General features: G+C 33.4%; 3 protein-coding genes across 4 annotated transcripts in view; 1 reads left to right on the top strand and 2 right to left on the bottom strand.

The window, feature by feature from the left end:
• Window positions 1-1,263: 1,263 nt before the first annotated feature.
• On the bottom strand, window positions 1,264-4,972 carry LOC120333616 (acyl-coenzyme A diphosphatase NUDT19-like). Its single transcript, XM_039400946.2, has 4 exons — window positions 4,007-4,972; window positions 3,616-3,729; window positions 2,627-2,808; window positions 1,264-1,608 (listed from the first exon to the last, which is right to left on the bottom strand). Exons 1-4 carry the CDS (start codon window positions 4,711-4,713, stop codon window positions 1,373-1,375), a joined length of 1,239 nt encoding a protein of 412 aa, XP_039256880.2. The 5' UTR covers window positions 4,714-4,972; the 3' UTR covers window positions 1,264-1,372.
• Window positions 4,973-5,757: 785 nt separating this feature from the next.
• The window catches only part of LOC120333614 (uncharacterized), a 32,892-nt gene continuing 17,208 nt past the window's right edge, over window positions 5,758-21,441 (top strand). For both annotated transcript variants that reach the window (XM_039400945.2, XM_078120525.1), the window contains exons 1-9: window positions 5,758-7,430; window positions 7,662-7,897; window positions 11,438-11,528; window positions 12,176-12,417; window positions 13,079-13,378; window positions 13,547-13,806; window positions 14,276-14,433; window positions 18,850-18,991; window positions 19,451-19,517. In XM_039400945.2, the coding sequence (XP_039256879.2) occupies window positions 7,422-7,430; window positions 7,662-7,897; window positions 11,438-11,528; window positions 12,176-12,417; window positions 13,079-13,378; window positions 13,547-13,806; window positions 14,276-14,433; window positions 18,850-18,991; window positions 19,451-19,517 (1,505 nt within the window). In that variant the 5' untranslated portion in view covers window positions 5,758-7,421. The remainder of the gene's footprint in view (window positions 7,431-7,661; window positions 7,898-11,437; window positions 11,529-12,175; window positions 12,418-13,078; window positions 13,379-13,546; window positions 13,807-14,275; window positions 14,434-18,849; window positions 18,992-19,450; window positions 19,518-21,441) is intronic.
• Window positions 8,305-11,259, bottom strand: LOC120331717 (uncharacterized). Its single transcript, XM_039398853.2, has 2 exons — window positions 10,152-11,259; window positions 8,305-9,946 (listed from the first exon to the last, which is right to left on the bottom strand). Exons 1-2 carry the CDS (start codon window positions 10,699-10,701, stop codon window positions 8,754-8,756), a joined length of 1,743 nt encoding a protein of 580 aa, XP_039254787.2. The 5' UTR covers window positions 10,702-11,259; the 3' UTR covers window positions 8,305-8,753.

Here is a 21,441-nt window from a genome sequence, read left to right as displayed (position 1 = left end):
GTATGCTTAGTCAGCATTATTTCGCAATTCTTTGTTGTCATTGAGGCATATCCTTCTTACAGATGTCGCTGTTAAGTCATATAATACGATGTGATCATTGTAGTATCTCGGTGTTTATTTCGATTTTATTTTGTTCTTACTCTGTATGATCGAGTTTAATTAGGTAAATATCTAATACTCCATAGTTATTATGACATCCTGTATTTTATTTTTCAAACTTTGTTGTTCCTTTTTGTGATTGAGGCTAATTAAGTGAATGTTTAGGTAACTTTTCGTGGTCATTGTGGCATTCTTTTTGTTGTCCCTTTTATATATATGATTGTGTCGAATTTAGTGACTATTTAATATTGAGTTGTTCGGTTGCTATATTTGCTGCTTCAATGCAGCTACAAGGTGTCGCTGACTGGATGACTCTTTGAGTCTTTCGCGATCCCTCGTCTATTGCAACAAGCCGATATCTGTCTTCGTAATTTGTTATATGCCTTTTTTTATTTTTTCATATCGTATATTGGTTTTGCATGACGAAAATAAAATCTGAATCTGGTAAGTTTACTATTTAATATACCATTTTTAATTCAAGATTTATGATGCAATGTGTGCTCAACATATAGAGGCAAGTATCACACCCATAACATGTCAGGAAAAGTTATTAATATTAAAAATATTTTATTGACATTTGATTTTAACTTAATAAGGCAGTATATTACTGCACTAAAATTATATGCGGATGACAGTTATTTTTATAACCCGCGAACTCATCACATTAATTATAGAACAGAATATCAATAAATTCGTTCATATTTGCTAAAATTCTGCGATAGACTTCAACAATGTATGTACATAAAATAATTTTCTGTTTCAGCATCATTCAGAATAAGTTTTAACACTGGTAAGTGGAACTGAAACCGGATTGATGATATCACAGACAATGGACTTTCCTCTGACCCCAGAAAAACTCTTCCTGTGCTTCACCATTACGAATTTTGGAAGCTTACTTAGAATTTCAATTGTTCACCTTTTGACATATTGTTGATTTGCAAATATTAGGAAAATGAATATCGCGACAGATTGCTAACAATTATTTTCTAATAACGCTAGCCTCTATTGCGCAACTTTTTTCCATAAATACAACACTTTTTTGTCCGTTTGGTTGCTGGCGACACTGGTTCAGAGATACCAGTAAATATTGGCCTCAAAAAAAGTTGACTCGGTCTCTCTAACACTGGTATACATAGCTCAGAACGAAATATTTAATACTGTCAATCATTTATCACATTCTTATTGAAAACATATTGAATTAAATTACAATACAGTGATGAAAAACAAATTTCTTGAAATATAATTTTTTCTAATAATTAAATAAGAAATAAAATTATAATTTAGAGTTCAAGCCAAGATCCGCAATGTCCTTAATTGTCACTGGTCCTACTTGATCATAATCCAGTTCAACATTGCACAATACAGAAGCAAGTCTATCAACAGGATCTCCCCCTGCAGGAAGACAGAACCTGTTTTTCGAGTTCAGAATTTCTTCAAAAGTTTGATCGAGTGTAGTTAGGTCTCTTTCTCTGATCAATTCATCTGGATCTTCCGGATATTGCTTATCACCTGGTAAAAAATTGAGCAAGATGAGAAAAATAAATAAAGACTTAAGTGCAATACATATTGTGTAAGGGCTGACGCAAACTAACTAACTGATTGATTGATAATTTGGTCCCAATATTGGAAGATCAACATGTTTCTGTTCGGATAGTTCAGTAAATATTTTGGTCAGCTATGACTAGATTCTTTTTAATCCCACTTTTGACCTTATTTTAAGGTTTCACAGACATTCCTGAAGTCTCAGACATAATTATACTGTCTTTTGTGTTGAAAGATGAGTAAATAGGTAAACTCGAGTATCAAGATAAAACGTGCTTTATGGAATAATACCTGGCAACAGAAGTATGTAAGTGGATAAAACCCCCATAAATCCTAATATAATGCCTTAACCCTTTCCATGCGATTTTTATTTTTTATTAAATAATCGTATTTGCTACGCCGACTTTATGCATTTGTACCCCCACAACTAATCGATCGACTAACGAAAAAGTAATGATCCTCTGCTGCCCACTGACGGCTCGTTGGAAAGCTTATTTAAAGAGCTTGCAAATGGCAAATGGCGATCTTGGGTGTTGAAACTTCAAACCGTGATAAAAAATAGAAATATTTGCTAAATTCTTTACTGTTACCGCTTCCTGGTTGGCAAACAATAGCATAATATTGCTGTAGCAATTTCGTTATCTAACTCAAAATACTTTGGTAGATGGAAGGGATAATACGTCTTCTATTACCACCCAAAAAACACCGAAATTTGCATAAATTTCAAAAACACTCACTCGTTCCGCCGCAAATAAAATTCCCATGGTAAACGAAAGCGAGATTTGCCGTCGCTTATGTTAATCTCGAAGAAGACTTCTTATCAATGAACTAAAACCCGGAAAAACTAAACCAACAGCTTGCGACCGATTGCTAAATAAAACAGTGAAGTACATCAACGTACCCGCCGCAATCTAGTGAGTTTTGTCGTGGGTACCTATACGTGCCCACCGTACGGAAAGGGTTAACTGGATAAATAGACACTAACCTGGAAACAATTCTATGATCTGTCCATCCTTTGTTAAAGTAAAATGTGGCATTAACCTTCGCATTCCTTTCATAGCCCTTTTAGTCATATAATCAGCTAGGCTTTCAATAGTACTGAAATTTAACAGCTTCAATGTCTCCAGGATTTGTGGAGGTGCCAGGAAGATATCCTCTGTTAAGTACCTAAACAAATTTGCAACATTTCACAATAGAATACATCAGCACTACATGGCATAGTCAAATGTAAATACACATAATCTAAAGTGAGAATTTAAATTACTAAATACAACCTTCCAAATCGTATACAGTATCAGAATGCTTCAAAACTAGCTCCCGAACAATATTGGTTCTTTTATTTTTGAAAATTTTAAACAGTTATGTTAATTCATTAAGCTGATATTTTAGGAGAATTTTACTATCAAACAAACTATGGTATGACAATCAATAAATAGCTGGTTTTCAAAGCTGAAACTTTGATTATTATTTTAATCTCATCGTGAATATACCTTCTTCAAACTTTTCATTGACAGATTCCAAGTTGCCAAATGAAAGTATTTGAAGATTGGGGACTTTAAGAATTTATATAGAAATCAATTTCAATCAAAAAGTTCACATTTTAAATGGCGATTAGTTTGTGACTAGCCAAAATTATTTGGATGGACATGAGTAGAAAGTATGTAGTCTAATAAAAATTCTATCACATAATAGGATGTAAAAGAGCATAGTACAATCACATTTGATCACACAAAGTATGCTCCGACAAATAATATTGAATCGACATTTGAACATTTTAAAGAACATATCTGCAATTTGTATGAGTGTAGTGTAACACAGTATATGCTCATGTTAAGCAGAATCAATCGCCCAAGAAAATGATTAATAACATGAGGCATCAACAGCCTTGACAATTCTGATTTCCATAACAGCCTTGTGATCATGACATGTTGTATAATTACACCATAAATCGGAGAGAGAAAAAAAATTATTAACCTTCGTAATATCTCTGCAGGTGAAATCCATATAGATTCTGACATCTCCACTTTATCATGGGCAAGGTATTGTGGTTTTTCTTGCAGACAACATGAATAAAATACAGTATCATACCTAAAAAAAGTAAATTTTAAATATTTCAGACAGTAAATTGAAGTAAAAATAAATATTATCTTCATTGACTATTTTACAAACAGCAGAATGACTTTTACCTTCATACATTTTATTGAACACATTCAGCAAATGCTTTTTTATGTTGTGACAATCCTATTTATCAGAATTTGAAAAAGATGGAAGGTTATGTGAATAATCACAGAATTAGTAAAATGAATTATCTATCAAAAGCTCAATTTATATAATCAATGAGGTGAAATTTAAATACTTAACATACCGTTTTCCGGCTTTTTTTTTACTCAGTATGGGCGTCAACCATTCAGACCACTCTTTCAAACTCCAGATATCAGGTACTTTGTTGAGCTCAATACACAGATTTATGAATTCATTGGCATCATTATGAACTTTATTCCTCCATTTTTCAATAATATCTGATGTCAGTAAGTGTGATACAGAAGAGGCATGGACACTGTTTGGTTTTAATCTACGGCTTTGGACATCGTTTGTCAGTAAAAGTAGGCCACTTTCCTCGAATGTCTCACGTATTGCACAGATTCGAAAAACAATTTCGTTTGGTAAAACGCCTTGACTTAATGCATCTCTGTCGCCAGGAAATAATGGCGATCGTTTTCCGTCTTTTTGGTACACAAAGAATTCTTTTTCAACATTGTCACAAAATTGTGGATCTATGTTTTGAAATATTTCTATCCACCGGTAATGCTTGTCTGCTGGATCGAGAGCACCTCCTGGATACACGTAGGCATTCGGAAAGAACGATGATTTTGCAATTCGTTTTAAGAAAAGAATATTATAATCGGAAGGGTATTTCGTTGAATTAGTTTTATCGGCCGGGGTGGCTATTATAAGAGACGCTGCGTCTTTCCAAGGTCTGCTATCTGCTCTGGAAGCATTGCTCTGCGCCCTCATACTGTGAAACCTTCGCCAGATATGTCGCATTGCATACCGATAGTACAGTACATACATATACACGATGCACGATCGATTTGGCTGAACAAATTTGCAGACTTTGACATACAAAACAAAACTACAAATAAATCGATCCGTTCACGCATGAACGACACAGTAAATTCGTCCTCTTTGGTACCGATATGAACAAAATACAAAAAGTTCAGATAGACGGAAGCTGTATTTAAGGTATTGTGATTTATCATGAGAAACCTTGAGATATAATTCAGTATTATTGTTAAAACATATACGTCGCTCCCACTTAACAATGTACAGCGATCGCATGTGCCATACATTTTCCTGTATTCCGTCGTTGCCATATATTTTCCTTTCTGCCTTTGGGTATAATATGCTGATTTGCGTGTGTTTTGCATGATTAATTATGTTCATAATGTAATAGCAAGAGATCAGATTTCCAATCGTACATTAGATTATTCTAGCGCTGTAATCCATATCAGAATATAGCGCAACATGAGGACATGGTAGAATTCAGGAATTGTATAAAGGGCTAGCTTTACAGGTTACAGAAAAAGAACGTTTTTCTCATATCTGCATATTTAATGTGATATCAGGAAGACAGAGTCTATTAATAGAAGTTCACTGATTTATCTTTTTCCAACGCTGTTGCCATATTCTGCCTACTCCAATATTATACTCAGATATAATTATAAATAGACCTGTATAACTCAATTATTTTTCATTAAATTCAGATTTCTAGCTTGAAGCTTTTGACAGTACTGTGTCTTCCACTGTATATTTATCTAAGTTACTATCTTTTGTCATAACTATGTCGTTTTGTTCATTTAATAATGGCGAAAAATACAAAGATCATTTCACGCCCGGAATTTATGCATGCTCAAAATGTGAATATGAGCTATTTTCCAGCAACTCAAAGTTTGAACATTCGTCTCCATGGCCGGCTTTTTCAGAAGTGATCCACCAGGACAGCCTTAGCAAATACAATGAATCACCAACTGCACTAAAAATTTCTTGTGCAAAATGTGGAAATGAGCTCGGACATGAATTTTTGAAAAATGGACCAAATGGCAAATCACGATTTTGAATATTCTCTGCCTCGTTAAAATTTGTCTCTAAAAAGACATAAACCTTTGGTAATTACATATTACCTCTTGCAGAGTAAAACAAAAGCATGCGTGGATACTAGAAACATGAAGCTCCTTTTACCATACTTGAAGGGATGGCCATACCTCAATCTTTTAAAGTGTATTATGTTGTTATTGTTTCGGACAATCATGATTAACTTTATACCAGATTCTTCCATAATTTGATAAATACCAAACCCAAAAAGTATAAAAATGTATTTTATTGCTTCAATAAGAGAATTTTTCCCATAATATTTCATGATTCTCCCACTTCTAATATGATAATTTGATGTCCAAAAGGGTCCAATGTTTTATGTTTTACTCTGTGTTTTTAATAGTTGAAAAAGTTGTAAAAATAAATGTTTGCAAATTTGAATTTGTGACATCCGCAAATAAAAACCTCAATGGTGATTTGTTGTATCGAAATTTTTCTTCAAATTTAGTAGCATTTATTTTTCAACTTCATTAATTTTCTTTGCAACAATCAATTTGCAATATTTATTGATATTACTGTTACTTACCGTAGATATGGCTTTTATACCTGATTTTTGATTCAAGATCACACTGTAGTTATTAAGATATAAACTATATATCCTTCATTTTGGTATTCTAGAATTTCACATGTCAACTAATTTAAATTGGTGTATTTCACCTCAAAATCGAGATTTATTCAAAAATTTTCTTTGCATTGGAAATATTAACTTTGAAAATCCAAGGCTCGAAAAAAACTTTCACAAACAAATTTTATTGCAGCTGAACTTTTTGAAATTTCTATAGTACTATTAATTAATTTATAAGAATTATTACTCTATATTGTCTGTTTGAATTTTGGTATTGCATATTTTATTAGTCACTACTTTTTTTTTATTAAAATTTAACACATGTCGATTCCAGTTGATTTGCCACGTATTTAGAAAGAGCAAATAATATATAATACCTGTACGAAATTTTTAATATTTTAATCAAGTATTCAGTTTTTCCATGGCATTGTGTATTATATTTTAGTTGCCAATTTTAAATTAAGCTATTAATAAGGTGGCATTGTTTACTTGCTCCTCTTCAATTTCTATGTCACAAAGTTCTCTGTGGCATACATTTTTAACTGAATCTGAGATGTAATCTATGTGGAATTCACAATCACTAGATGTTTTCCCCGATTGAATTAAGTTGAATTGTGCCAAGTATATTGTTAATAGGCATAGATCGCAGGTAATAATACCATGTTCCTGGCATTTTAATTGGTCGCCTATAACTTTGCTCAGAGATGAGTCTCATCCACGTCTGTGCGAGGGTGCCTCACCTTGCTTTGAGTTATTCATACTGAAAAACTTTCTGACTTTTTATTAATTAGCATCTCTATTCAATAGTTGAAAAGGTATTTGGTGCTTAATTTGTTAAAACATTTTCTTCAATTTGTATAATGCGGTGTTCATTCTTTCACTGTAAAGTGAGTTAATTTGTAGTAAACTGACTCCACTTCATGTTTCAGCAAATCTTCATTAAACTGTTTCTTGATTTAGGTTTATTTAAATGTTTTTTTTAGGGTAATATGTAATCAATGAGTAAAATTTGAACTGGTACTAATGTTGGACAATTTGAAGCAAAAAATGTTTTGTGCCTATTATGACTAAAGTAAGTGTTTAGCCAGATATGGAAACCAATCTGTGGATAAGAATACCCACATTTAAATTTTTGTTTATCGTAAATTTTTTCTTTGTCACTTATTTTAAATTGTTCTCATGCAGACACTAACCAGCTATGTCGGCTATGCTCAGCTGAAATGTTTGCTGGGCTGCGTCATTTTCTTACGCATTCTTTTCTACAAAGTCAACCAATTTAATCCTCGAATAATCATTATTTCAGATTTGTGATTCAAATTTAAAAGAAAAAACACAAAACAAGGAAGAAAATACTGAGGTGTGCATTACAGTAAAACTATCTAAGTCCAGTCTCGACGAAAAAAAATCCAGGAGAATAAAGCGGAAAAAGGCTGTCACAACTCCACCAAATAGCCTTACCAGGGTTGGTAAAAAGAAAAAACAAACTGCTGGTCAAAAGACCAATCTCAGTGCTTCTTCTCTGTCTGTACTACAAAAGAAGTAAGGGATCCATTTTTAATTCACTCTTTTCTGTTTGACCAAGCAATAATTGAGTAGTTTTACGTTCGGTTTTCAATAATGTCATCGTATAAAAAAAAAATTTTTCAATATTTAAAATGAATTTTTTGTGGTGTATGCGTTTTATCCTAAAAGACAAAATGGTACTTTTTAGTTGATACTCTACACTGCTACCAAAAATTGGAATTTTTTTGTATACAACTTTTCCTTGCCTTCACTTTGAACAAGGGGCTCTACTCACGGATATGCACAGAGATAATGTTTTTGAGAGTACCGGAATCTATTCAGTTCAGCATTACCTACTTGTCAGGTGCTGTGCATGGGGTTTCAATCCATTTTTTTTCGAATGGTTTTCTGGTTGTCTTTTTTATTAATAAGTTTTTTAATAATATTAAGTACCGTAAAGCGGGGTGACTATGACCCATTTTTGGTCTTTCAGTCAAAATATCTCGAATATTAAAAATCTATGAATTGCTATTCCGGGTCCAAACTATGCATTTTAGAGGGGGTATACGTCGTGCATAATCATTGAACCAAAATATTTGTTTTTTCTATATTATTTTTTTTAATTTACGGTGGGCCAAAGTCACCAGCAATTTCGGTACCACTTTGGCCCAGTGCCTATTTCTCCCCATAAATTAAGCTGTACCCATACTGAGACAAAGAAAACATTTATTACAGTGGGCTTTGGCCCACAGAGACTTTTTAAAAAAACAGAAACCCCAAAAAAATTAGAACACTCAACGAAATCGGCCATTTTATAATGGCACTGCAAAAATCAAAATTAAACATGTCTGTATTCATTCATAGCAGTTGATATCATGGCAAAAAGGTCAGTTCAGTTCAATTCAGACACTTTATAGATGCCTCGCGCATTTATGAGATCTGGGGGACTGATACAACGTTTTATGCTGCTCCAGTCGTAAAAAATCTGATCTTTCCGAAATGGCCATCTCCAGTTACATCCAGACTTCTCCATGACACTCACCTCGCACCCGTCAGTTGTGCGGGTTTTGACAATTCCAGGGTATAATTCACCCTCATACGAAATTATAACATAATCACCAATGTTGCATTCTTCAAATGGCAAGTGATGAGCAGTTGAAACTACAGAGTGAGAGTTGGATGATTCAGGAGTAGAGGCTTCATCGCATTCATCGTCTGAGGAAACAATTTCAACCGTTGAATCTGAATCTTCAATATTTTGATTTGCTTGAGCTTTTTTTGAAACCGTTTTTTCAAGTCTTGCCACATCTTCCTCACATGCGCTTTTCCCAGGTTCTACCTGAACCTTCTTTCTTGTTTTAGTTTCCTTTGCCACAGAAGATCTTAAATCTGAAATTTTCTCAAGAAATTTTTCACTGATAACATCAGAATCATCATGACTCGTAGTTCTTGGTAATCTACTGAGAACTTCTTCTTTATTGAGCGGAACAAGTCCTGCTTTTTTAAATCCTGCAACTAGGTTGTTTGCTCCCCTGACATCAAGAGCAAAGCAGAGTTTGTTCAAAAGTGCTGGAAACTCATCTTTTCTTAGCGTTGCGGATGTCTGCCTTCTTTCTTTACTTTTCACAGAATTCAATATCGATCTCCAAGCGACTTTCATTGGCCTGAAATAGGCAATATCCAGGGGTTGGGTGAGGTGCGTCGAATTAGGCGGTAGACATATGAAAGCTATATTGTGATCAAGACATGATTTCAGAACATCTGGACTGATATGGGAGGATAAATTATCCCCAATGAGAACTTTTTTCCCATTTTGACGCTTCAGCCTAGGCAGCACCATTCGATTAAACCAATCTTGAAAACTAAATCCATCAAACCAGCCTGATCTTGATCTGTTGTATAGTGTCCCTGGTGGTCCTCCTTCAACCCAAGTGCTCCACAGATTCTCGGCTTTGTACACTACATACGGTGGCATCACTGCTCCTGCTGCATTCCCACAGAACATCAAACTTATTGCAGATTTTGTCGAATTCAGGATTCTTTCTGGGTATTTGCAGCCGCGCTTGCATATTATCTTCTTTTGCCCTAAAAATAAATGCTTTGATCACAATACAGTAATATTTATTATCCATACTAGACTGCAAGCCAAAGTGAAATTTTACATAACACCATAAATAGTTTAAAATTTGATTTGACGCAGTAAATATTTTAAAAAAGGGGATTAACAAAGAACGCTTGAAAAATTGAATACCGTAGTACTGTATATACTTAAAAGCAAAGTCACTCATACCTGGGTCATCAGTTAAGTTTGTTTCATCATAATTCCAAATATTTTCCGGGGGCACATCATCCAACTCTTCTTCGATGTTTTCAAAATATTTTTCAATAGTCTCACTCGATACCCCTGCCCTTTTCTTTTTTATATTCGTTGCGAATCGCACCGTTAGTTCTGAGTGCCTTTTTAAGAATGCTTTCACCCATTCAACTCCAGGATAATTGCTGTGAAATTTACTGACAGTCACTCCTTTTGCATCAAGATAAGCTTTAACTATGCTTCTCAAATCTTCCTGTGCTATCGGAAAACCAAAACTGCTTACGGCTATGCAGTGCTCCACTAGAATTTTCTCAGTTTCTGCAGATAAAACTGTTTGCCCACCAAATTTTTTCATGTGCCTCAGTTTCAACTTATTCTTCAAAGTACTCCTAGGTATATTGAACTGTGCTGCAACGTTTCTTTGCGATTCTCCCCTTTTAATTGCTTCCAGAGCTCGCTGAAGTTTTTTCTCACTATAATCATGGTATCTTCTACTGCCCAAAACACGACTGAATTTTCTCACCATGATTTGAAATAAACTGTTTACATTTATAGATTAACTGGATGACTAGAATGAGAAAATAAATTCGTTTTATTTCTGAAAAATAAAACAAAAAAGTAGGTTTGTATAGGGTAATAAGGTGGGCCAAAGTCAGTACCATATTACATGGAATTTTGCATTGTGGGCAAAAAACCTCCCTCATACGCCCCCAACTAGTTTAAACTTGTTCCAAACACCATAAAAACCTTCACAGAGAATATCTCTTCCAACCTGTAAAGAATAAGGACAATTGAATGTTTCTTTTTTGGACTTCTCAATAAAAGTACTGAGTTGCGATTTTTTTTTCAATTTTTTTATTTCTGACCCTCCAAATGAAAAAGTTTTTTTTCCCAAATATTTTTCATAAAGTGACAAGATTTTTTGTTGTATAATTATTGCTGCTGTTATTAACTACAGTATCAAAACAAAATAAAATGGGAAATATCAAATAAAAGTAGATTTGGGTGGGTTTTAAACAAATTCTCAAAATGGGGCCAAAGTCAACCCGTGAGGTCAAAGTCACCCCGTTTTACGGTACTTGTAGTGTTTAATAATACTACAGTAAGTAGTGTTGTGTACCATTATCATGCGTTTCTATCTCAATGTTGTATGTCAGGTTCTGCTTTTTTTTTGACTGTAACTTCCATACACTGTCCAGATTAAGCAAATATATGCCAATCTAATTAAAACTTGGTTAAAAATGTTGTTTCCTTATTTTTAGATTGTCAACCAATTTCGCTGGTCTTACTCCTTTGCTCAACCGGTCACGTCCGAGTGATCTTCTTATTGAAAATTTTAAAATCGGAGATCAGGTGAATAATTTGCAATTTTCTAGATCGAATAAATAGCAGATACTGGTAAATAATAAACTACTGTAAATGTAGTCATGTCAATGATACTATTGGAATGTCTCAGTAAGCCAGTAGTAGCCGGGCTTCGAAGTTTGGAAAATTTACACCACACTCTGGCTCCAAACTCTGTGATATCCAATAAAATGACGCTCGACTCTGGCTTGACGAATATGTTGGCTCCAACTCCAGGTTGAGAAACTGACTCCAGGTTGAGGAACTTAATTCTTCCAGTTCCAAACTTCAAATAAAAAGGATTTAGTAACAAAAACTGTTTGATATGTACCGGTAGGTCTTATTAAGCTTTCTATCATTGTCTGTTGAAAATGTCCAGTTAAGTGTCAACTAAATACTTTTTGAGCGTCTCTCAGAAATTTTGACTTATATATCATCATCAAAAGCCTAAAATTCTAACTCAGAGAATTCATATTTCTGTTTCGATTTCAACCTTGACCTCAAGGAGTCTATTACCCAGAATTTAAATTTTAGGGTAGGTTTTGTCACAATGCACAATGTGTCCAATGTTATGCTTGTGCAGAATCCTTTTTAAAGCAAATAAAAACTTTTAACACAAATATATTATTCTGAAGGTTTGAATTTCACTTTTTCAGCGACCAAAGGCTAACAAAGAAAACAAGAGTCAGTTCACAGCAGTGGTTGTTCCGATTCCCCAGCCTCGTAGATTCATTAAGACAGCAACGAAAAAGTTACATCTAATAGAAAAACAGAGAAAAGAAAAACAGAAAGTTGCTGAAATCTCATCATCGAAGACTAAAGAGCTTGAACATATAGAAAGAAATCATAGCAGTCCGAATTTATTGCTATCAACTTTGTATGAAAAGTCTGACATAGGGTACGAATATTACAGGGTGGAATTTTTTTGAATGGTTTTGTAATGCCTATACTCCGAACACGGCCCTGTACCAATGTCTATTCGATTTGGTATTGCCTAACAGATTTATTACATGTTTAGGTGAGCTTGTGGGCATGGGCTCTGAACACAAGATTTTTGGTGCTAAGTTTTTTTTTATGTCACAATTAGACGTCTTTTGCTTTGAACAATGCTATGAACAAGCATCCACTGTATATATGGGGAGCTACCTTATTTTGGAAGGACCAAAATTTTTCTAGTCCACCAATATATTTCCCCCTGGTGAAGGCATGAGATTTGAACCTGCAATGCCATCATTGGTAATTCTAACGGTAACGGCCCAACTGCTAGACCACTGCACCCAGATAATTCAATTATCTGAACAAAATATTCTTGTTCCAATAACCCATATAATAGAAGTTTGTTTATGGAAGGAGTGGAATACCTCATAAAAATAGAAATGTATATATAGTAGTATTAATTTCCCATATTGCAATAAATATTATCCGTCTTATGTTCTGGAAGTGATATATGATTTAGTGTAGTGCTTAATCAAATGGCCAAGTCCATGCCAAGTTACCAGTCCATGTCGAGTATGGGATTCGTTAAGTCAGTTATTTTTCACCTATTCTTTTCTTTTTAGATTCGATTCCAGTATATTATCTTGCAGTCAAACCCTTGCTTCAGAATTTCCAAATGTTGTTCGATTTTATAACAATGATATTGCAATTGCACGTAACTGTGCTCGGAAGTTTTCCTCACTGCCCTTAAATCGTTGGAGAGGACAACAACATTGCAACACTTTACCAACGCACTCTAATCAATCTCCTTTTACTATTCGTCAAAGTCGTGGTGCAGCACGTGTTCCATATTGCAGAAACCCTTTTACAAGCATAAGTTCGCATTCTGTACCAAATACTTCTCCTACTTTATTGAATATAAGGTGAGATGTTATGAAATCAATTTGAAAATCCATACAAATAGTAACTATGTAGCAACAAATGAGCCCATGGTGCATAGCAGGACAAAGAGTTGGTATCATGGTATCATTTGATTACGTTTTATCTGAGCAATTCAAAAAGATCTTCATTAATATTCCTTTTATTTACAGCGGCAAGTTTCAGAAGAGTAATAAGTCTTTATCTTCACTGAGGTCTTCGTCATCAGGGTGGAATTGTTTGAAAGGTCTGACAACATCAGATTTAGCGAATATATCGTTCGACGTTGCAGATAATATTGACGTTGCTTCAGATTCTGCTTCACTGCCAGCATCTCATGCTGATTTATCAAAGACTCAAGATTTCGACAGTCTCGATTTAATGTCATCTTTTGCAAAGGCAATGAATGCAAAAAATAAACAACATATGAAAGGTTAGGCTACTAATAGTAGTTAACATCTTTTTGCACTCTATCACTATGATAGTGGTATATGTTGGAATGTTTGGACCAACATGCCTCAGTGATACTTTTTAACGAGGTATTCAATTAATTGAATAAAGAAACGATACGGCCTTAGTTCACCGAGTTAAATGAAAAGCTCATCCGGTAAGCATGATGGAGGCATGGCAAGATAAAAAAGTCTCACTCTTTGATTAAAAAAGCAGCAGCATTTTTGGTGAAACATACCTACTGATAACTACTGGTACTTATTACCATATTGAACCAAAATGAAAATTGCTACATATAATGATAAGGCCAGTCCATCTGTCATATTGGTTCTGCTAATAAACTATTCAACTTGTATACATATCCATACGGACCATACCTTATTTTCATTTTAGATAACACTCAGGATCATCTTATTTTATCATTATCATGAATACTTATTGTTTCTCTGCAGCCCCTAATCAAAAAGGCTCACAAGCTCAACTTCAATATCATACTGGCCGTCCGCGTCCAAGAATTGCGAATAATTTTTCTTCAAGTTTTATATTACCTTATGGTCTTGGAAACAGAGTACAGTCCTCACCAGTTACAACTCCAGCAGTTCCTAGCTCTGTAAGTATAAATCTGTAAATTGCAATTTGTTTATTGCAAAAAAATTGCTGTAATAAGTAAGAAGCTAAAACTCGAGGTGTTATATAATCTTGAGTTCTTGGTTAAAACATTGTTTGATCTGGCACCATCAATTTGCCTGGGTAGGAGCATTACAAGTTTAATTTAATTCTAACTTTTGGAAATGATTTTAATACAACAGAAAACTCCAATTAATTATTTGGAAAATGACATCCTTAACAATGGAAATTGTAATGTGGACATATTACATACCAACAGGGGGCAGCAGAATGTCCCAATGAATGATTCTTAGCAATATGTTTCTCGAAGCTGATTATGTACTACTACAGGGCTCTTAGTACTTATACAGTAGGATAACAAAAATTTAGTGAATATTTTGATTTTTCTTCATACATAGGTGCCATTGGGACATTGCTGACTCCGCACAACCTATCTTGACTAAATTGAAATATATGATAATAAATGTGAAATATTTTCAACCAAAAACGTCCTCAATGTTTTATAAGCACTTCAAGTCGGAGTTTATTGAAATCATTTCATGACGACTAAGTTATTGCTGTGCCACACAGCTTTCGGCTGCTTTCGACTGCGATAAAAAATGAAATAATTGTGAAATGTTTTTGAATCAGACGGTGGTGGTAGGATATGTGCGCCGTATCCTTAAAAACATGAAAAACGATATTCGATATTAAATTTGAATTGGACATCCCTGCATTAAATTAACCTAAAATAAACCAATATCATCACACACGTTTTTTAAGTTTTCGGTTTTTGGCCTTTCATATGTAGAAAATGTTACGTTAGTCGAAGCAATATTTTCCGAAAAGAATTTTCGTAAGTTGGATTTTTCGTATCCAGAGTTTTTACTGCATTATTATAACATGAGGACGAGCGGCGTTAAATTGCGTCAAGATGATGAAGCGCGAGAGTGTGATGCTATTGTCGCGTCCAATTTGCATCGACAGCGCGCAATTTCTACTTTTTTGAGGTAACATATCTCATTTTTGAATACGAACATATGCGCGGGGATAGCGTCAATATTAGGTAACTAACAAGAATAAGGTATGATTGAAGTCAGGCGGTGTAAAATTACGTTGAGATGATATAGCACTCGAAAAAAGTAGTTTTCATCGGAGTATTATGACTGTAGAATGTCATTGTTTGAACGAAGAACAATATCTATAAAAAAACGACCCCTGTAACTCCCCCAGTAGTTGCGCTACTGCTGTGGGTCAGAAGTCGATCGGCATATTTATTAGCAAGGTTTTTGAAAATGTACTCATTTCTAACAACTTTTCTATTAAAAAAAATAATGACATTTGGTACTTCGATTTTGATCTCAAAAACAGAGTAAAATGTCTGAGAAGTATTATTTGAAAATTCACTATTGTTGGATACCTGGGTCTTTTCGCTTAAAATTTTCTTTTGTTGTTCACACATTGACAATGCCCTTGTCTCATCAATCAGTCATTACAACTTATATAAATATTTTGACCTCCTCGCATCGAAAAAATAATCAATGATATCGGGTAGCGTATCAATCATTACAGCGTTTATTATTTCTCCTTTCATTTCTGACGCCAGTAAGCTTCGTAGACAATGGGGTTCAAATAACACTGATCCGTTTATCATTCCCACTATACCGATTATAATAAAAAAATAGTGTTCACTTTTTGTGAATATTTTGTATTGATTCCCTTCTTGAAAGGAGGATAGAAAAAGAAATTGGGAACATTTTTAAGCGTTTCAGCTGGTCCTCTTGACCCGATTTGTAATACTAGATGTTGATATGTGGATTGAAGAATTTTTCTGGTCATTTGTTGTCAGTAGTTTTCAAGCATTGCCTTATCTTGAGGCTTGATTTACGAGTGTTCAAGCAAAGTGTAGATAGCTTTTTTTAAAAAGATTTTGTAAAATTTTACTAATTGAATTTGAATTTTGATTTGTGAAAGTAGTTCTACTTGGTTGTATTTTTAAGAAAGTTTTAATTTTGAGAAGCAATAGAAAAATATTTATAGAATACAAAATAATGGTATAGTTTATCGAAAAAAAATTTTCTTTTCATGATTAGACAATCAAATTGATTTTTTCAAATTATTCAATTATGTCTAATATATGTTTTAAAACCCTCGTTTGTAGATTTTAATTTTTAGCATATAGAATGTCAATATTTGAGAACAATTAAAAATATTCGATTTATGAAAGCATTGAATTAATGAACTTCACAATGCCAGGATCTAAAAATATCTTGTTTTTACAATCTTACTTTTCAAAAGCACTTTAGCTAGCTTACCAAAGAGCACTGGGATTTGGATATACTTCAAACGAATGTGTTTTTTAGTTATAGGATTATACGCAACAAAAAAGGCTAAGATCTACTTGTTATGTTTGTTTAACTTTTTATGTGTGCCAAAAAGATTAGTTAGAACGAGTCTTTGAAAGTATTATATTGATATTGTAATAGATTTTTTTATCTGAACGGAATATTTGAAAACACAGTATTCGTTTTTATGAATTTTTTTAAAGTTCTTATAAGCTTATATCAGGTATAGAACTCTCACATAGCAGTATAACTTGAATGTGATAATAGTCAAAGTGATTGTGAGGACGATTTTCGAAATGTTATTAATGACGATGCTGCAATGTGATACTATCTTCGTTCTCCATATGAGTTCTTTCTATTAGAAAATAATTTTGTGTTATATTCATGTATGGTTATTTTAAAAAAAGGGTTATAAAGTTCAGGTTCTTGGAATGAATCAGTGTACATAAAATTACTGTTGACAATTGGAGAACCCTTGAAACTTTATAGAGTTATAATGATGTTTATGTGCCAGTACCTTTAGTTAGGCGAAGGGTTGAGAACTGACGGCTAATCCAGTATATCAAACAACAAATATTTGGGATAAATTAAAATAGAAGCTATTGTAGAACATGCAAAGTTATTTGCATTTAATGATCAAAATAGCATGTGGAAATCGGAAACCAATTTTAGCATAATTATGTTCACATTTCTATCTCAACTATTCTGAAGGCTTTAAATTTGTTTATATGAATTTTTCATTATTTCATTTATTTTTTCGTTTGTCCATTCAACTTGATGAATCTACTTTAGATATAATTTCATAGTCATTCAGCTATAAACTATAAGTATAATTCATGGGACGTACAAGAGTACTCGAAATGAATGTGAAGATACCGTTGCCTCTTGTAAAGGCCAATATACAAGTAAATTGTTTCAATTGTGTCTTCATAATTTAATATATTGTTCATTTTTAAATTTTTTCATTTTTAATTGCAAAGTAGGCCTACTATTTATATTTCAGTCAAAAATAATATATCAAAGTACTAAAGACGGATTGTTTATTTAATTTATATTAATTGTTATTGCTTCGTTCATTGAAAAAATGATTACACGCGGACGCGTGAAAGTTTGAGTTTTCACCTAGTTAAATTTTTGCTTAACAACTAACTCTGCAATTTTGCTTCGCAAAGTACCATACATTTAAACATGGTTTCACTGAAAAAACAAAAATTTTGTGTTCTGTATACAGTCGTTATATACGCCTTCTTGAAAAATTTTCCTTCTGTATATACTCTGTATATACACCTTTTTTAACATTTCCTTTTTATTTACTCTAATGTAAGTTCTTCAGACATCCTATTGTCACATGCGAAAATTTGTTATCGAATAATAATAAACTCTTACATTGAGGCACCGTTTTCAACGTTTGAGTGTCCTACTTAATTGATTTCTATTCTCTAATATTCATATTTATCAGGAATGTATACTGTGTTGTTTACATTCAAGATGGCTCATGTGGAGTTTCAATATTTTTCTTATATAAGGAATGTTTATGATTTATAGTTAGAACTTAGTTAGCAGTGTTTAGATAACCCAACAAAGTCAATAGTTGAATTGTTTTTCTTTATTCTATGAAATCTATAATCTGTTTATATCTGAGAATAAGAAAAGAATTTAAGCTTTATATGGGTTTTTGCAAATAGTAATATGTGTTAGGTTTAGTTTGTTCCTTGAAGTAGAATTGAAGTATTTTTGATACAGCAGATTTGTTGTACGAAATATAATGCACATACTTGAGAACAGAATGGTCAGTTGAGTGATAAAAAAAAACAAAAAAATTAGCACGTTTTTACCTAGTTTAGTATTATTATTATGTAGATTGTAAAATCTCAGGATTTTTCTGAATTTCATGATGACTTCGGGGTTTTTAAACGTAAAATTTCCTTTTGAATTTTCTTTTTATGATTCTTTTAAATATAAAATCTGAGGTGTTTATATGAGTAAATTTTAGCACTATTGTAGTTTAAAAACAAAAGCCAATAGGGTGCTTTTAAACAGTTTTTTAATTAATGTTCTCAATTCTTTTTGTTCAGAGTTCATTTCATGGAGGACCATTGGAAAGTCTTCAACTAATGAGTGATAATCATCGAAGTGCACAGAGACAACAGTCCCAATGCAACACTGGCCAAAGACAACAAAGAAAATATCTCGATAGACAAAAAATGAAAATGCTCAGTAAGTTAGTTTCTCATTTTAGGGGAATAGGAACTGTAAACGCCAGTGATAGAAACTTTAAATTGGTTACTGTACCTTCTCAACCATCTCCTTCTTAAAGGAGTTTACTGCGAATATCATAATTTATAGGAAAATACCAATAATGATGTCTGGTATTGATTACGCAAGAATGATAACCATATATATATATTATCTGACCAATGGGATAACAGACCGGTGTTAGCTTTCAGTCAAATTGTATCTTTTTAATATGTTGGGTTGAGGTGTAAATTCATTTCCTGAGTCAGCGTACTTTGCCTACAGCTTCTTTCAGAAATACCCAAAGCGACATCGCAGTCTCAAAATATCCCTAATATTGGCCAAGAAGTGCACATTTCGAAACCGATAACACATCAAGTTTATCTTTTTTTTATGAATGATATCATGCTAATAATATCTTACATTTCCATCTTTATGTAGAACCTCTTGGTGTCAACAAAAATCAGGGCAACATCACCAAATTGTACGACATTTCTACCTCAGAATTGTGAGTATTTTGTCTACTTAATTTACTGAAATTTTCCACTTGACAAAGCAACTTAGAGATGTTTCAAATCATCTGTCTATCAAAAAATTTGTGTTATTTATTCACCAGAATTTCACCTTTGACTGTCTTTTTGCACCTCTTGTTCTCTGGCATCTTCGAATGGTGGCTTTTGATCACTGATTTTCATTTGCAATATTTTATAACCAATAAATTATGAATTAGGGTCATGTTCTTCCTTATGAGGTTCTGTAACCGGAAATCCGCACCAAATCCTGTTGTTGTGAGTGTGAACAGACACGGAAACTGAGTTGTGAATGCACAAAAATACTTTCTCTTGCGCAATACATGCTGTGGATATTGACATTGAGGCACCTTAGTATTTTGGGTCAAAGGGTAAAATACAATGACTTATGTATAAAAGCTTGGAATTGGTAATTAGATATTACAATTGACAACATTCTTAAAAATAGAATACAGCGACACCTCGGTAGTCGAACATAAGTAGTTTGGGATTGATGTTCGACTACCGATTTGTTCGAGTACCGAAACAAGTGGCTTCATCTCGCCCAGCAGCTTGCTCGGGTGTTATAGCTCCCAATTTCCATTCATGTAATGCAGCATTCTTGACTCAAATTTTTTTGTTGACTACTGAATTGTGTTCGAGTGTCGAGTCGTTCAACTACCATGGTAAAGATATAATTTGTATTCAGTTGTTGTAATATAAAACATGATCATAGATTATTGAATGTATAATCATTGAGGATTCAATTCTTTTCTCAATAGTACAAAAAGTTGGATAAAAAACTTCTATTTACTTAAATTTGTATAAAATTCCACTTCTTATGAACTTACTATGGACATGGGATAAAAGCTATTGTCATCATAACCGAAAAAATGTACAAATATATAATCCAGCTGTGTTTGTCTTTCGTCTTACAGCGATTTTACTCGAGCCAAACGTAACCAAACACCACCCTGTGGAATATGTACACATTCGACCCTTTTTCACAAGCTAGTATTTTTGTTCCCGCCTACTGTTTTTGTTACATTGTGTATAATATGTGGCAACAGGTTTTACGTCCGATAAAAAAGGAGCTGAAAGATTGGTCACAGATGTGATGTCCTTAAATGAATTTAGTGAAAGATATTGCTAGAGTAGGTCAGGACTGCTCTGGTAGTCTGATCAAAATTTGAATTCAATATATATATATCAGTTGAGGTATTTTCAGATGTTTAAATAGATTAGACTTGAGAAATATCCTCAATGGTTTTGAGTGTACTCATTCAGTAGTTGCTTTAAATGTTAAGTAGAGTTTTTAGTATGGAAACTTGGAAGTTAATTTCTAGAAAGCTTGATACCATATTTATGATGCAGATCATTGAAAATTTAGAGAGGGAATTTAGATAATTAGACAGAACTCTGCATAGGTGCAGTGATTGGAAGTGAGAATGAACTTTTTGAAATAATTGTAAGAGTAGAAATGATCGTTTTCACCAATTTTGAATATGTATTCTAGTAACATTTTTATCTCGGAGAGCCACATATTTTTGCCGAAATTTTATTCCTGATTCTGTGTCTTGTCCACTTCCAGCAAATCATGAGGCATGGTCTTAAAATGAGTTTATTTTTTGATCAATCTACGAAAGCAACCTTGGTTATACTATTTATTTTCGACTGGCTTACGGTACTTATTTTATTTTTGAACATTCAATAAAATTATAAATGAAGAATTAAACAACACAGAGCTGATATTAATTGAAAATTAGTGTTGAATTTTTCAATTGGGATACAATGTTTACGTTTTTAGAAGTTTGACTCCTGTATTTGAGCACCAGACCAATCCAAGCACAGCATTCCAAATAAATTTAGTGGACTTCAGGCTAGTTTTGTCTTTATCATAGGTTCACCCAGTAATTTCAAACC

The sequence above is a fragment of the Styela clava genome, chromosome 15 (assembly GCF_964204865.1).
Source record: "Styela clava chromosome 15, kaStyClav1.hap1.2, whole genome shotgun sequence".
NCBI classification, from domain to species: Eukaryota; Metazoa; Chordata; class Ascidiacea; order Stolidobranchia; family Styelidae; genus Styela; species Styela clava.
The sequence above is the reverse complement of the archived record's forward strand: the minus strand, read 5'-3'. Positions and strand labels throughout refer to the sequence as shown.

Coding starts and splice junctions, on each gene's coding strand:
- LOC120333616 (XM_039400946.2), bottom strand. CDS start 4,713: ATGTATGTACTGTACTATCGGTATGCAATGCGACATATCTGGCGAAGG. Junction 3,730..4,006: donor AAAAAAAAAGCCGGAAAACG/GTATGTTAAGTA, acceptor TACTTTTTTTAG/GTATGATACTGTATTTTATT. Junction 2,809..3,615: donor CCTGCAGAGATATTACGAAG/GTTAATAATTTT, acceptor AAATTTGTTTAG/GTACTTAACAGAGGATATCT.
- LOC120331717 (XM_039398853.2), bottom strand. CDS start 10,701: ATGGTGAGAAAATTCAGTCGTGTTTTGGGCAGTAGAAGATACCATGAT. Junction 9,947..10,151: donor AAACTTAACTGATGACCCAG/GTATGAGTGACT, acceptor ATTTATTTTTAG/GGCAAAAGAAGATAATATGC.